This window comes from Grus americana, chromosome 2 (genome assembly GCF_028858705.1).
Source record: "Grus americana isolate bGruAme1 chromosome 2, bGruAme1.mat, whole genome shotgun sequence".
NCBI lineage: Eukaryota > Metazoa > Chordata > Aves > Gruiformes > Gruidae > Grus > Grus americana.
The window spans coordinates 45,024,831-45,041,098 of record NC_072853.1 but is presented as its reverse complement, the minus strand read 5'-3'; the positions used below and the strand labels follow the sequence as shown (position 1 = coordinate 45,041,098).

Here is a 16,268-nt window from a genome sequence, read left to right as displayed (position 1 = left end):
TTCTCTTTATCATTTTGATGAAGCTGGCTGATAGTTTAAATAACCTGTTTTTCTCCCTATACTTGTATCATGAAGAAATGTTGCAAAATATATCCTTAAGTCAACCTGGGGACAAAACCCAGCAAAGGTCTAAAATCTGTTTTTATTTCTCAGAGCAAAAACGTGTGGATTAAACACATATTCTCTTACAAGACTGAAGCTTTTCATCCCTATCTGATTCGAAATCAGAGAAGTTGTATTTTTCATTGTGCTTTTGATTCAAGAGTTAATTTATGAAAACAGTAACCCTAAGAGATTTATGCTTAGTTTGATTCATGTCTTTTGAGAATGGGGCATTTACTGTCCCGATGTGCATGAGGAGAAGTGATCTCCCAGGATCTTTGGTAACTGGAGCTGCCTTAGAGTCTGAATCAAAGGTCTTTTTGACTAGAATCCCAGTTTTTGTGAAAACCTAAATACTATTTTCTTGGCCATCCTTAAGCCTTGCTTTTGAAGCATTTGCAATACCATTTTTCCTGACCATGTCAGAGAGAAAATTGCTGAATGACTGTGATGATAACAATATGGTTCCATAAGCAGAAAGGAACTAGTTAAATAAATTGTTGTCTAAAAGGGCTAAATATGCTCAGCATGTGCACAGTATGTAAAGAAAAAAAGCATTATATCAGGGCAGTCGTGAGTTTAAGTGCAAATAACTACATTAAGCAGCTATTTTCCCTTCCTGCATGTCTCTTTATGTGTGGCATTCATTATTTTCTACCTAACAGCTATTTACTTGGTTTTGAATGTTGTACTCAATACAATAAAGGTACGTAAAAGCTCCCATTAAATCAAAAGCAATGAAATATGGCGGACTGTGGCTTTCAATACCTTCACATTCTACTACATCTCAAAGATAAATATTTTCTTACTTTTGATTTCTTTCAGAAATTATTTTAATAGTACAAAATTTCTTCACATCTCTAATAAGAAAATGTAACAACCTAATGTCATGAGGATGATTTTCTCTTAAGCAAATAATTGGAAACTTTTATCTTGCTCCTAAATATAGCTGAAGGATTAAAGTCATTATTTTTATATCTGTCTGCTATTGCCATTATATTAATACATGATTTTAGGACTAAAGAAATTTCATAGAATCCAAGAAAGGGACAGTGTCAGATTTTTTTTTTACAGTAAAACTAGAATATATGTTTAATACTTAATTAAAGTAAAAACAGATTATGACTTCTAGATTTTGAAGAAGAAAAATAGTTTTCATCACAATGTTTTCATGTTTTAAATTAAATCTGTCATGAAAATCACTTTATAAGCCTTGGAGATTTCCTGGTACCTTTATCATACCTATTGTTATTCTGACTCAAACTGAATAGAGCTTTATTTCTAGGAAATTTAATCTTTCTACCTTTTATCAAGGTAGAAATTCTACCTTCTACCTTATGAAGATAGAACATTATACAAACTTGCTAGCATGCTTATTAATATGCTGTCATGTTCCTTGATTGATTCTCTTTATAATAAATTTAAACTTTCACATTGATCAATTTGGAAATCAAAATTTCATACTTTTAACTTATTTTCTTGGTGATCAAAGCATACAAATTATATCCTGATTAAAAAATGTCAGATTATGGAATTGTCTTTGGAAGGTACTATGGCATTTATAGGCAGTACTTCTGTCCATTCCAATTTGTTTACATATGAAGTAAGTTGCTGAGTCTAAGAAATATAGATAAATGTGGCTATAAGATGAATGTGAAGATTCTTGGGTCATTTTTTTTCAGTTTTGGTTAATTTAAAATTCTATGGGTAGGCTCCTTCAGTATTCTTTAATCCTTTCATGGATTTAAAGCACTATTCAGCACAAGAAGAGGTGGAACAATCTAGGCTCTATTTTTTGAACTTCACTAGCATTACAGAGTTAGAGGTATAGCTATTTGGGGAAATCTCTAGTCATTAGGAAATGTTAATCAGATTTTCAGAAATGCTTGTAATGCTGAGTTTCATGCATACTGTGTGCAGTCTTCATTTGGAATCAGATGATGAGAATTTTGTAAAACATCTGTTAAAGGTTGTGATGAATATTCATGGCCACAGCTATCATCACCTGTTAAATGCAGCTCTGTGCTTCACATGGCCTGGAGACCCACTGCTGGCAGGGGAAATACAGCATAACATTTTCTTTACATAAAGATATCTTTTTTGCCAGTTATACTACATGAGGAATAATCAGAATACAATGAAATGAGAACTCTCAGCTGAGAACAAAACCAAAAATCTGAGAAGCCATTGTGTCACCATATTAGGGTTCTTCACTTCTTCATTCCCAAGCAGTAATGAGGAAGCAGGGCATGGCAGGAAACTTTGATCCAGCTTAGGACAGTCACTAGAACTGAGAGTGCTTTTTTCCCCTTCGTCATTAACGCTAACACACTCTATGCAGAGCCTGCTATGGCATGTGCATACCTGATCTAAGACTTGTGCTTTTCTTGCCTCTGAGACCCACTTTTCTCCATCTGTGAGTTTCAGGTATAGCACTGAGGGAACGTTGTGGCGGTTTAACCTGTCAGGAAGCTAAAACAACCGCACAGCCGTTCGTTCACCTTCCCCACCCCAGTGCGATGGAGGAGAGAATTGAAAAGAAAAAGGTTAAACTCATGAGTTGAGATAAAGACATTTTAATAGGACAGAAAGAAAATATAATAATAGCAATGATAATAATAATAATAACAACAACAATAATAATATACAAAACAATTGCTCACCACCTGGAAGCAACAGTTAGCTAGTTCCTGAGACACTCACCTCCACTAGTTAGCTAGTTCCTGAGTCACCCCCACTAGGGCCAACTCCCTTACTTATATACTGAGCATGATATCATATGGTATGGAATATCTCTTTAGCTAGTTTGAATCAGCTTTTCTGGTTGTGGTTGTTTTAATGTATTTAATGCACTATAATTCAGTTACTCCTTGCAAATGTCAGGTGCTCTGTCCATAGGTTGTGGGGTTTTTTGCCGTTGTTGGGGTTTTTTTTTTAAATAATATTGCTTTCATAATGGTCGACAACCAGCTGAATACGAGCTCGCAGTGTGCCCAGGTGGCCAAGAAGGCCAACAGCATCCTGGCTTGTATCAGCACTAGTGTGGCCAGCAGGACGAGGGAAGTGATCGTCCCCCTGGACTCAACACTGGTGAGGCCGCACCTCGAGTGCTGTGTTCAGTTTTGGGCCCCTCACTACCAGAAGGACATTGAGGGGCTGGAGCGTGTCCAGAGAAGGGCAATGAATTTGGGGAAGGGTATGGAGCACAAGTCTTATGAGGAGCGGCTGAGGGAACTGGGGTGGTTTAGCCTGGAGAAAAGGAGGCTGAGGGGAGACCTTATCGCTCTCTACGACTCCCTGAAAGGAGGTTGTGGCCAGGTGGGTGTTGTTTTCTCCTCCCAAGTAACAAGTGATAGGATGAGAGGAAATGGCCTCAAGTTATGCCAGGGGAGGTTTAGATTGGATATGAGGAAAAAAATCTTCACCGAAAGGGTTGTCAATCATTGGAACAGGCTGCCCAGGGAAGTGGTTGAGTCACCACCCCTGGAGGTATATGAAAGACTTGTAGGTGTGAGGCTTAGGGACATGGTTTAGTGGTGGACTCAGCAATGTTAGCTTTACGGTTGGACTTGATGATCTAAAAGGTGTTTTCCAGCCTAAATGATTCTATTATTCTATATAATTCCTTCCTGTAAAAATATGAGTTATCAAAATCCAAATGCTTAATGTCTTCCTTCATTTACAATGCTGCATGTTTTGTGTATCTCATGCTATCCCAGATGTGTGTGATTATGGCATGTTGTATCTGTGTGATAATATCCATTAGTTTTAGAACACTTATGCGTTATCTAGAGAATTAAGAGTATCAGAGTGCTTAACTATTGAATTTTGATCCAAAGTTTAGATAAATTTGTTGTTATTATTCTAGAAATATATTCAGATATTTAGATGGACATTGCTTGGAAAAAAATAATTATGCAGCAGCATTTTAAGTTTTAGCCATACTGTCACGTAACGTTCCAGTATCTCCTCCGTATTCTAGTGGAATATATGTTAGAAGAATGTAGGAAAAGTACTTTTTGAGAAAAAATGCAGAACCATATGCATTCTTGAGTCAGCTTTTTTTTTTTTAATAAACACTCTTGCAACCACAGTTTATATTTCTAAGTGAAAGTCCTTCACTGACACCAAATAGCTAATATTTTATAATGATGTCACAATTTTTTACAGTGCACTTCATGCCTGACTTAAAAAATTCAAAATGGCATGCTTTGAGACACAAAACATGTGCGATGGATTTAGTTACAATTTAACCAGGTATACTTGTTTTCAGCCTGAATATAATTTAAGATATTCAAACATTTCCATTATTCTCTCTGATACTGCCTTTTTTTTCTGTAGACTTTGTACTGATGCTTTTGGTTTTGGCTTCTCTGTAAGTAATATAGTGTTACTATAGAGATATATAACATAGTATAAAAGAAGTGTTTCCTCACAGAATTAAGCGATTCCAGTCTGAAAAATCTGAACAGTAATTACCACAGGTCACACCAGTGCGTCCATGGCAGAGTGCCTGGATGCAAACACCTAGCTTTGAAGGTCTCTAAGGCAAGGTGTAAGTGGTTTCTGAGAAGAAAACCACTTAGGGGCAACATTAATCACTGATACCCCTTAGACATTCCAATCTGTAGGTTATTTCCCAGCTGTCACTCAGCAGGAGATATTGCACAAGTTTGCACAGTCAGACAGAATTTTTCTGACTGAAAGCTACAAAATAGAGCTGTCGGCTTGGCAGAACATGGAGCCTACGAGTCCCTCTCCTTCATTCTTACTGAGCTGTTGGGGATGGGTTGAAAAAACCAAGCACAGAAGGGCAAAGCTTTCTCCTTGTCTATAAGACACAAAGGGATTCACTTAGGCACCTTCCTATCTAGTTATCTATCTGTTTACCCACTTGTTTAGCTATAGTTTAATGATCCATTAGTGTCTCTCCAGTACCACAGCATCTTCCAGAGGCTAACACAGTCTTAGGACTGTAATAAACTCAGAGTGCTGTGCTCTTCAATTTTACCTGGCTAAGTATTGGACAGCCACAATAGAAACTGCCTTATATTTTTCTGAAAAAAATGAAAATTCTTAGATCTGTAAGATATCCTGTTTCATTGTGTGTGTGTATATATATATGGTCCCAAACATAGGAGTATGTAATGTATATAAAAATCAGCATCAGTGCTGTTTTTCTTATTACACGTAATTTCCATTTGAATTTTGTAAGTAAATGCACAATCAGTAATTTCTGTGAACTGAGAGTATCTGTGCCTTATAAAACATATGTATAACTCAAAAGATACAATTCGGTTTGTGCTTTCACCTTTCTTGACTTGCAGGGCTTTTTTGCAGCTCAACAGTTATGTCAGAAAAACTCAGGAGAGTTTGCACAACTGTGCTGCATCAGGTTAGCTTTTGTTCACAGACTAGCCGAACCCCTAAGCTGAGTGTTACAAAACCAAAGTGAATACAAAAATCAGCACATCATGATGAAAATCCAGTCAATTATCTTTGCCTATTTGAATATGGAGAACAGAAGAGGACAGAAATATGGTATCAGCAAAGGAAGAAGTGTAACTTCAAAGATTTAGCATTAATACTTATTAGTTAATACAACCTTAATAGCAATTAATACCAATTAATTTGTACTTGAAATTATCTTGTGTAGAAATCAAATCTAAAATAAGACAAATAACCTTAATTAGCGCTGATGTAGTGTGAACAAAATGCTCATTTTCAAGTGTTGCAAGGTGCCGTGATAAATGCTTACACCATTTTCCAGACTGACATTTCTGATCATTTCAAGTATATTCTCCAAAATATAATTTTAAATTAATCCCTGTTCTTAGCCTTGATGGTTTCTCTGTGAGCATTACAGTGTTCTTCAAATTTAGAATATCATCTTTAAATGGGTTTTAAGTATACATCCTTAGGATTTTTACAGAGTGATTGCTCAATAGCAGTGACTGCATTCTGAGTTCAGATTTCTGACCTGTGTAGGTTTGTGTGATTCAATTTTTAGTTTCTCCATGTCTTGCATATGGATTATCTGTTTAATATTATTTTAGGTGAGATTCTATGCTAATATAGAGGGACCATGTAACATCACATTTGATGAAAGAACAAATATCTTCTCATATCAACAGTTCATACATGGATGAAAGAAAAGATATCATGAATACTTACAAACCCACAATTGCTTGATTTGGTAGATGTATTGTTTATGTAGTTGTATCACATTAATATAATGCAATAATGGGGTTTTTGTTTGGGTTTTTTTGGTGCTTTTTTTTTTTCATCTGGGAGCCCTTTCTTTCTGTTTTCTCTTTCCATTTCCTTCCTTTCAATCCAGACTTTCTTTGTGAAAGGTTACTAGAATTCCCATACACTTCTGACCGTGCTCAGTGACTGCATCTTTCTCACATACCTTTCTGCTCACTTGCATTGTCCTCAGCAGAAACTGTGAATGTTCAGATTAATAATCTGGAAATGTCTGGTATAATGACAACAATGTAGGGTGAGAGTAGTTTGATCAAGAGATAGCTTAGAAAGACAATTTGAAGACCAGAGAGTACACTGATATTCCTAGGAGAGCAGGGTCTTAGCTGAGGTATACAGACAACAGTCTGGAAATTGGAACAATAGTCAATTGTGTACTTGTGCATGGACAAACAGATGCGGCTTAAGTTTGGATTTCTTTGCTTTTTGGGGATTCAGAGCATTTGCTTTTCCCTACTGGTAGCAACTTTAATAGCTTCACTACATATTTCTTCAGGTTTCGTAGGGTTTGCCTGGTTGTTTATTTGAAACTTCATCTGAAGATGGGTGTGCAATACACAATACCCTGCTAGATGAAAGCGTATTCAGACAAGAGGATGACTAATGACAAACTACATGTGAAAACAGCCAGGGATGGCTAGGCATGCACAAAAGCTTGTGGGTTCCTCTCCATCTGCTAGCAGTACAGACCTGTGGGCAGCTAAAAGTGCAAGTTCTCAGCAGAAGTGAGGGAATGTTTTATCTGTCAGTAGCTCCACATGAAGCCTTATCTGTTCATCAAGCTTCCTTGCAACTAGGCTAATCTGCCAGAAAAGTGGTGCTCCTGACGGATCCCGTTCCCATCAATCAGGCTCCTGCGATTTGAGCTGCCGCCATTAATCAGGCCTGTATGTACGCACCGCATACCAATCGGCCTACTGTGTTTCACATTGCTTTAATTTCTAGTTAAATATGCATGCCTACATTGAAATAGGAAAAATGTTTCACAGCAAATAATAATCTAGCATTTGCTGACTTCTTAGTGCTTGTCTTTGCATTCAAAGTAATTTCTGCATTGCGTCATTACTACCAGTAACAATAAACCAATGGGACCTTCAGAGGCTGTTCTGTTGCTTTACCCATTTTCCTTGAAGGTCCATTGAGCAATGGATCTTCCCAATGTGTTACTGTTGCAGAAACACCTGTGATAACTGCTGGTAATAATTATATTAATACAGTGTGAAAATTCAGTGTCCAGGAGACATAATTATGACAGCAAGAACTTTCAGCTGGTAGGATTACCTAATTGACTTGAACAATTCTCAGACTGTAATATTTGTCTTAATAGGCTTGCCCTGTTCAGACATAGAGGGAAATGTAGCCTCTCTACAGAAAACACACAAAATTGATAGCACAAATATTTCGATTTTCTACTAAATATGTATTCTCTCATCTTAAGCTTCAGTTTTATTTTTATAGCACCAGAAGGATAAATAATATTATATTAATAAAACGGGGTTAAAAGAAAAGCAACTTAATTTGAATGATTGATAGTTCTTATTCTGAAATATCTTCTGTAATTCATTTTTCCACATCTTTGAAATTCCATCGCTTTCCTATCCATGATGCATTTACTTATTTTGAAATTTGAGGGGGAAAAACCCCCTTTGTCATAGTGATAAAATTGCCCTTCCCCCAATGTTTAAGAATGAAAATGTCTCTAAACAGATTTCTTTAAATGGACACATATGGCAGGTTTGTGAAACTTGGTATAAACTTTATTTTCTTCATTGAGAATTGGTAGCTAGGGGAGTTTAAAGAGGCTCTTGGGATATTAAAAATTCATTCCTGAGCATGTCCAAAGGACATCTGCTCAGGTTTTAAGAGAGCTGAACAAAGCTCCCCGCAATCAGTACATCACTGGACACTCTGCACATGCAGCTGTCTGCTTTCGGGCAGTTGTTCCCCCTCACACATGAGGGATTTGTGAATGTCTCCATGAATTACGTGAAGCAATATCTTCCAGGAAATCTCAAGATGCAGAAAATTGCAGGTTAATATAATTTGGAGAGACTTAGCAATTTTTGTTGAATATACAACATTATCAATATTCTTCTAAACAAAAAAGCAAAACCCTTGGTAGTACATAGCCTGGAAATACCAGTGCTGGAAAGAAAGACAAATAGAATATACCACAGATATCTGTTACCGGCTTCATATTACAATGTAGAAATCTGTATAGGCAGTGAATCAAAGCAGAATGATGGCAACTCTGCACCACCATCCCACATTTATAAGTGTTCAAATACCTCAGTATTTGCTTTCAAATACAACAGATATTTATTGATCAAATGCCAACTCCAAAAACACATACTGAAGATTACCTAAAAAAGATTGATCAGCTAAAGTAAATTAGACACAAAGGAACAAATTTATATATGTAAAAAAATGTAGTTTTTATTTATTTCCTCTGTAGTGGTGTCTAAAAGAGTCCCAACTAGTCTAATCAGGAATATGCTGAGGAGCTATAAAGAAATGTAAATTAAAGTAGAAAAAGGACTTTGTCTAATATTGCTAATGAGTTTAAAACACGGAGTCTGTTCCTTTTTTTGGTCCAATAACAGTAAACCTCTCAATGGAAACAGATCCAGAATATCACTGTGTGATAGTAGCACTTTTTGAAAATGCATTTTTTCTTTTTTTTTTTTATTAAAGAATCAGCACAGGTATGACAATAGCTACCAGCGTGAGCTGATGTGATGAACAAATGTAACATATGTGGAACTAAATGTTATTGATCTTTGTGGGTATATTGGGTGTACAGTAGTAGTCCAGAGATGTGTAGACTGTTATAGTGCAGTCATCCAATTTCTATCAAAATTAACCTGCAAAAGTGCCAGATTAGCATTAACCTGAGGGAAAAAAAAGTATTATATGGTGTCATATATTTCTATGGAGGCACTTAACGCAGAAATTTGTCCATTTTAGCCTCCAAACAATTATTTACTGAATGGGGATAGCTCAATGTCCAAGTCCCTGTAATGGAGAATTGTCAGGCACATAGCAGAATTACATCAAATTATTAAGATTATTTCTACTTGAATAGCAGTTCATTCCTGGGTATATGTTTGTGAGGTGTTTTGTTTCATGTTTAATCTTTTTGTTTTCACTTCCAGGAGCTGGAGTTTTCCAACTTGTTTGCAGTCCTTCACTGTATCCACTCATTCTTTGCAGCCAAAGTGGCTTGTTTGGACCCTTTGTATGTGGGCAGTCAAGCCACAGCTTCTGCAGTTCCCACAACTTCTGGTACTGGCAAATTAAAGTATACTACTTGACATCTCACATTGCAGCACTGCCACTTAACAACAAGACATAACAATGTATAAATATTCATAAGATGTAGACCTTTGGTGAACCATGTATATGGAAACCAACCTGGAGGCAAGACATCTTGCAGCATCAGCAGATAAATGGTCACGTGGGATCATAAATTCATCTCTGTTCTGCAAGACATCAGTAAATAATCCTAGTCGAAACCCCAGAATAGGATGGATATGCTTTTAGTATGATCTATTTGTACTTACATAGTGCTTTAAGCAACACTGGAAGCAAAGGAATAAATGACGAAGCACTTCAGTATTTAATAAAATTTTCAAATTGCTGTAATAATACACAAATAGAATTGTCATTTTCCTGTTTTCAGATGTTTTTTATGACAATATACTAAACTCTGAGTATGAAATTAATACCCTATCATTATATTATAAATGACATAAGAGCAAGCAACAAGCATATAGTACATGGTGACAAGGAGATAAGCATGAAAAGGCATTTGCGTAAGCATCTCCTCAAATAAGGAAGCACTTTAAGCACCGTTGTAAATCCATACTTGTGTCCATACATGGAGTCATGCTACTTTTTCTATTTTGATCCTTTAGTCTAAAAAAACCAACAACGAAGATATAGCCATATCGGACTGATATGTTAAAAAAAAAAAAAAAAAGCCACAAAAAGCAAAACAGCTTCCCATAAGTCCCTCTTCTTCAAGTAAATATAATGTTATATTAATTTAATTTTAAACACAAATTAAGTGCAAGTGCATACTTCCTCCTTTTTTTTTTTTGATCAAGAGTTAAATTATGTAAATCTAATAGTCTTTGTTCACAACACTTAGCTGTTGAATTTGTTTCAGAGACAATCTACCTAATATATTGTTTCCATGTTTAACCTTGATTTCACATCATAAGTAGAACTTCAGTGCCACTCAGGCTCTCAACAAAATAGACATTCTACATTATGCTTGAAAAATGAGTCCACCCTTTGAATTCTTAATAGTTTCTTTTTTTATTATATATTGTTAGTAAAAGACAGGAATAAGTTAAATAGCCTCTAAAGAATAGATGACAGAATGCATAATGTCTTTGTATGTTAAGAATGTTACATCAGTCTGGACCACATACTAGTTCCAGAGTATCATTTAATGATGAAATTTGAGGGAGTTGTGCATTTAAAATTAATAACTTTATTGAAATATAATTTTTCAAAATGTTTTAATCTTGTGCTATTACGCACATCAGTGAAGATGGAAAAATGGTGAGAGCGTGTGTGGGATATATCTGGAACAATAGAAAAGGTGAGGGTTTTTTTTTTGCCAGACAGGATAAGAGAACCTAAAAAACTGCAGAAAGAACAGTTAGTGCAGCTACAGTGTGTGCATAACATTTTAAATAGTACTTTGTGGCTTTCTGTTTATTATATTGAAATCAAAACTATCTTTTTTTTTTTCCCCACTTAGACTTGTTATAGAAGCACGCAGCAGGTAAGGGTTATGGACACAATCTGCCTTGTTTAGCAGAAAGACTAATTCTGTCACATCCGTTTCTACGTATTAAGATAATTAAAGCTTCAAAAGTGAAGCCAGAGGAAAGTTTTTTCAAAATGGGAGCAATTCAAAATGCAAGGCAGGGACAAAAGATAAATGAAATATAGGGGCAAATCGTGTCTCTGTTTTTTTGCTTTGCATGAGAAATATTTGGATTTATGTGTGTGAGAGTATCCTTGCCTTGAAGTATAGCTGATCTCACTTGATAATAGTTCCAAATAATCTGAAAATATATTTTCTGAGGACTCTTTTATCACTTTAAAATGACTTTCAGTACATGCTTACTTCTTATTAGTACACCTCCAAGGGTTACCCATTTATTTTCCATGCTAAATACAACGGAATGATGTTGTAATCCAGCTATTAAATGCTTTAAGTGTCATCAACATCCAACATCTTCATAGTCATCCTTGTGTGTTTGTTTATATGAATTGTCCCTAAATAAGGAGGTCGCATGTCTCTGAACGACACATAAAACTACCATGGGATCTCGCATTTGTCCCTGGGAGAGTACAAGCCCTGGATGTTTTGAATCCAAAGCTACGACAGTCTAAGGGGTTTAACGACGGTAACTCAGGCATGGTCCTTGTCAAGAAAGCATATACTGGAAACACGAATTTTGACAGAGCACTGACAACGCTGAAAACAGAAGCCCGATATCTCTTAATGACAGTTCTCCTCCTCTGTGCTCCCGAATCATCTCCTTCCTTTTGGTGCGCTGCTGTGGCATTCCGCTATCACAGTGTTGGCATGTGCTAACGCCTCAGTAAGTGCTCTGCTGCTAACAGCAGAATCTAAAACTAATCAGCTGCTAGCTGAATGGTTTTCCTTCACCCGTTCGTGTTGTATGCACAGTTGTACCACTGAAACTGAGAGTCGTTTAAGGGACGTTGTTTAATGTCCTTAAATGAACATAACATTTACCCAAACTAGCAGAAAGTATGTCATTGCAAATTGCTGCAGATTAAGGGACTCCATGATACGAAAGCCCTGAAAAAAAAAATTTCAAAAGAAAATGCTCCTCATACAGAGCTGAGCTAATGACATGAACTTTTGGGACTCCACCAGGTTATCCTGACAGAGAGATCTCTGTTGAGTATTCTGTTTGTAGAGCTGCTGTATTCATCAACAAGGCTTTTGCAACTGGGCGTTAAATACACAACATTTAAGAGACAACATTAGTTTGTAAATTGATTTTGGTTATTTGTTTTTCTAAGCCCCTATATTTTGAAGAGGCTAAACTGGTGGGGCTTAATCAACACTTTTATTTTCATGAAGATAAAAGTGATGTTTTGAGAATATAAAATACCATAGGCTTGACTGCAAGTCAGTGTTGTTTTTTTAAATGCAGCAAGGGTTTGTGCACTGAACTCACAGAATATTCAGAGGTGACTCTACATCCTGGCTTGCCCTTTTAGAGCAAGTTGGTTAGAAATTCAGCCTTGAACCAAAGAGGGAAAATTTTAAACTCTGTGTTATAACTAATCCTGAAATAGCAAAATATAATTTGCAAACATATTTAATGGTTTTGTATTTCATTTAAATACCTACAGTAGATTCCCATTTAAAGGATAGTGAACTTCATACACACATGTCGAAACCCAGGCTTTATGTTGCAGCCTCTCGTTTCACACATAAGATATAATGAATACAAGTATTTTGTAAGTCAACACAGCCCACTGACAATGAAAACACACAATTGTAATAAACTATCAGCTTTTGCTAAAAATCTGTATGCAAGTGAAAGCCAGTATTTCAACAAAAAAGAGCAAACCAACCAACCCATAGCATAAAATGTAATTTGTTCTCTTTATGTCATGATATTCTTAAATAAGTTTAATAAAAAAATTCTTTATAGTACTGTGCCTATTGAAGTGTTGTTATATAGTATACCAAAAATATGTACTCTTAAGTATAGCTAGATATATTTGGTTCAATTTGCTTTGCTTTATGATGGAAATTTTAGATGATCTGACCTTCACAGAACTAACCATATGCTAGGTTATCACGTTAGCCTAATTTTATTATGAAAGTGTTACTGATTTGAATACATGCTATTCTGGATTTCATCAGTGAATGAATGCATTTCATTTCCTACATCTGTTTAAAAATACAGTTCCAGATTTTCAAGAGAGCTTTGCATTCCAGCATAAAGGCACCTTTGAAATAAAAATCAGGATACTTTTAAATGTTGGCCATTTTATTTTGTTAATTAAGTGCAGCAAAAAGATTGTGGAGACAAACTAGTTGTAAGTGGGTTATTTTTTAAAATGAGTAATTTGAAGTTTTGTCTATTCAAACTAGAATTCACAAAAATGCAAACCAATAATATACAGTATCAATATGCTTTGAGATGAAAATAATGAAAAATATTCTTTTCCCAATTAGTCCTTGATTCCACAAAAATATTTTTATTTACTTTGTGTGCATAAACTTTATCAGAACACATCAAAGTGGACAGTTAAACACGAGTAGGTAGTTGTCAGTACTGCACCCTATGACTTTAAATGTGATTTGCTTTATTCCATGCCTTAAGATGTTTCTTACATCAAACAAAATATTAAAAAAACTGAAGATCTTGTGAATGTACAGTTGCTGCCCTTAAAAATTTAGCAGCATTGCTGCATATTGTCTAAGTACCGTCAAGTATTCCCTATGCCAAAAAGAAAGACCAGTTTTCATCCTGGTATGGCAATTCCAAGGAACCTTTTGGAAAATGTAATTTTATTAATACTAAACACTAATCCTTGTATTGCACTTTCCATTTCCTTGCAGAGTCTGGTCTCTGAGAAAGTGTAGAGTCTGAAAAAAAGTTTAAGCTGATTTTAAAATGTTCGACCTCAGGCAATTATGAGTCCGTACTTTGGACTCGCACCTCTTACCAGTTCTGCATGATGAGAAACATGAGAGGCACACTCAAGCTCCCAAAATTTAAGTACCTCTCTTAGATACCTAAGGTAGGACTTCAGGCTCTCAAGAGGGAAATACGAGGCAGGAACGTGCTTAGGATCTCTGAAGGTGCGTGCGTGTGCGTGTCTCTCTAAGGAGTTCGAGGTATTTCTGTGTTTCTGTTTTCATTTTATCAGGAACGTGCTTTTGAAGCCAGGCTCCTGCCTGCTGCCACTCACCGTGCTAGTCTTCATATCACAGAGCTGTCTTTAAGCACACGAACTGGGTTTTTAGGATGAAACTAAATAAGCATCACACCTATATGAGTTCCAGGTCCTGATGGGCTTTCAGACCATGTGGCCATTTCAGAAATGAGTCCAGAGGAAAGAAAACCCCTCTGAGATGCTAACAGCGAGGCTGCCAGCTCCTGGTGCCAGCTGGTTCTGTCTCTGCAGCGGCTGCTGCTCGTGCACCGTGGGTGCTTGAAGGACCGTGGAAAGCTGAGCTTCACAGCGTAGCCCGCCAGAGCTTAGCGCCTGAAGAGGGATGCTGTGCTGCGGCGAGGGGCAGGATGAAGCTGAAGAAGGCTGATGGGTGCCCAGGGCAGGTTATTCTGCAACACCTTTTTCCCTCACCACACCGGGACAGTATTGACTGCAGGCAGGCTGCCCCATGCTGGTCAGCCCCCTCCCTGCTGCATCTTTCTCCCATCTACAGCAAATACACACCTGAATATTTGCTCTGAGGTCCCCAAGCACAATTCCCCGTCTCCTCACCCCGTTGCTCAGACAAATGGCTAACCTGTAGTCTCAGCTACATAACAGAGCCTCTAAACCTCGTATGCAGTCAGGGGACAGCATTAAGGATTACGGCAAGGGCGTCCGTGTACCAGTAAGAGTGCCTGAGTGTGTGAGTAACAGTCAGGTTAAAGCAAATAAAGTCACATCTGAGCTTAAGAGCTTTCCTGTCTTGGAGAGTTCTTAAGTGCAATTTTAGTATTTCCTGGAATAAGGTCTTTAATGTCAGCACATTTCTACTTGCTTGGCTCAATTTTCAGGAAGTTTAGCAGAGATAGTGGTTCACATTCTCTTGGAATCGTAGAGAAAAGCATAGGGATACTGGAATAAAAAGAGATTTCTGTTTGGATTCTGTATATTATTACAGTATATTACATAATCTAGTAAAAAAGAAAAAAATGGAACAATGTAAAACTAAACGATTTCATTTACATAACCTAGTCAGTTTTCACTATGGTATACATGCCTTCCACTTTCAGCAACTTTCTCCACAAGAATCCCAACTATATATTATAGAAATTCTTTTATTATTCAGTATATACTAATATATAATGCATAGTGTGTGTGTGTGTGTGTGTGTATGTATATATTAGTATATACTAATGGAAGATATTCAGTATATATATTAATGGAAGTTACATATTAGGCACAAGTATAAAACAGAAGCATAAATCCGTGAAGCTTTACATTTAAAAACTTATACTACTATAAAGAAAAATATGTATATTAGTTGAAGAAATGGCTATTTTTGCAGAATATGCACAATCTGGATACACGATAATAAATTGATAAACATTAACCAATTTACTATTTCATACCTCCAGGAACTTTGGGTTTTTAATTATTCTTATCCCTCTAGCATATTTGCAATATATGTCATAAGTTTTAATTTGTTATGGATAAAAATGACTGAAAAAATGTAATAGAAAGTGCTATATATTTTATAAATATTAAAAATTTAAGAAAAAACTTAAAATTATTTATTTAAATTTTAGTTATGGTTTTGTGGTTGTTTGTAATATGTATTTGTGACAAACATATGTCACCTAGTTGTTTAAGCTCATTAATGTATCACTAATAAAATGCTATCTTCTGTTTATGTTTTGTTTATGTTTTGTTTTGTTTCTTTTTGTAATGGAACATAACAGAAAAAAAATAGAAAATAAATACTTTTTTAACTAATCTTTTGCATTCAGTCATACAGTGTATGAGTTTTATATTGTTGAAAGCCAAGTCTGAGAGATCAAGAAAATACTTGAAGAACCTGGGGTGGTAAAAAGTTATTTCCCAACACCATCTTCAACTGTTTATTTAATAGAAACAATGACGGTTCCTTACTTGTATGATCATTT

The 16,268-nt window shown here is 36.1% G+C and overlaps 1 protein-coding gene across 8 annotated transcripts in view; it reads left to right on the top strand.

Moving 5' to 3' along the window:
- SNTG1 (syntrophin gamma 1) overlaps positions 1-15,923 on the top strand; it is a 367,033-nt gene extending 351,110 nt beyond the window's left edge. For 4 of the 8 annotated variants that reach the window (XM_054817571.1, XM_054817569.1, XM_054817568.1 and 1 more), the window contains one exon: positions 9,525-15,923. In XM_054817571.1, the coding sequence (XP_054673546.1) occupies positions 9,525-9,683 (159 nt within the window). In that variant the 3' untranslated portion in view covers positions 9,684-15,923. The remainder of the gene's footprint in view (positions 1-9,524) is intronic. The other 4 variants (XM_054817565.1, XM_054817564.1, XM_054817567.1 and 1 more) reach the window with 1 other exon arrangement.
- The last annotated feature ends 345 nt before the right edge of the window (positions 15,924-16,268 follow it).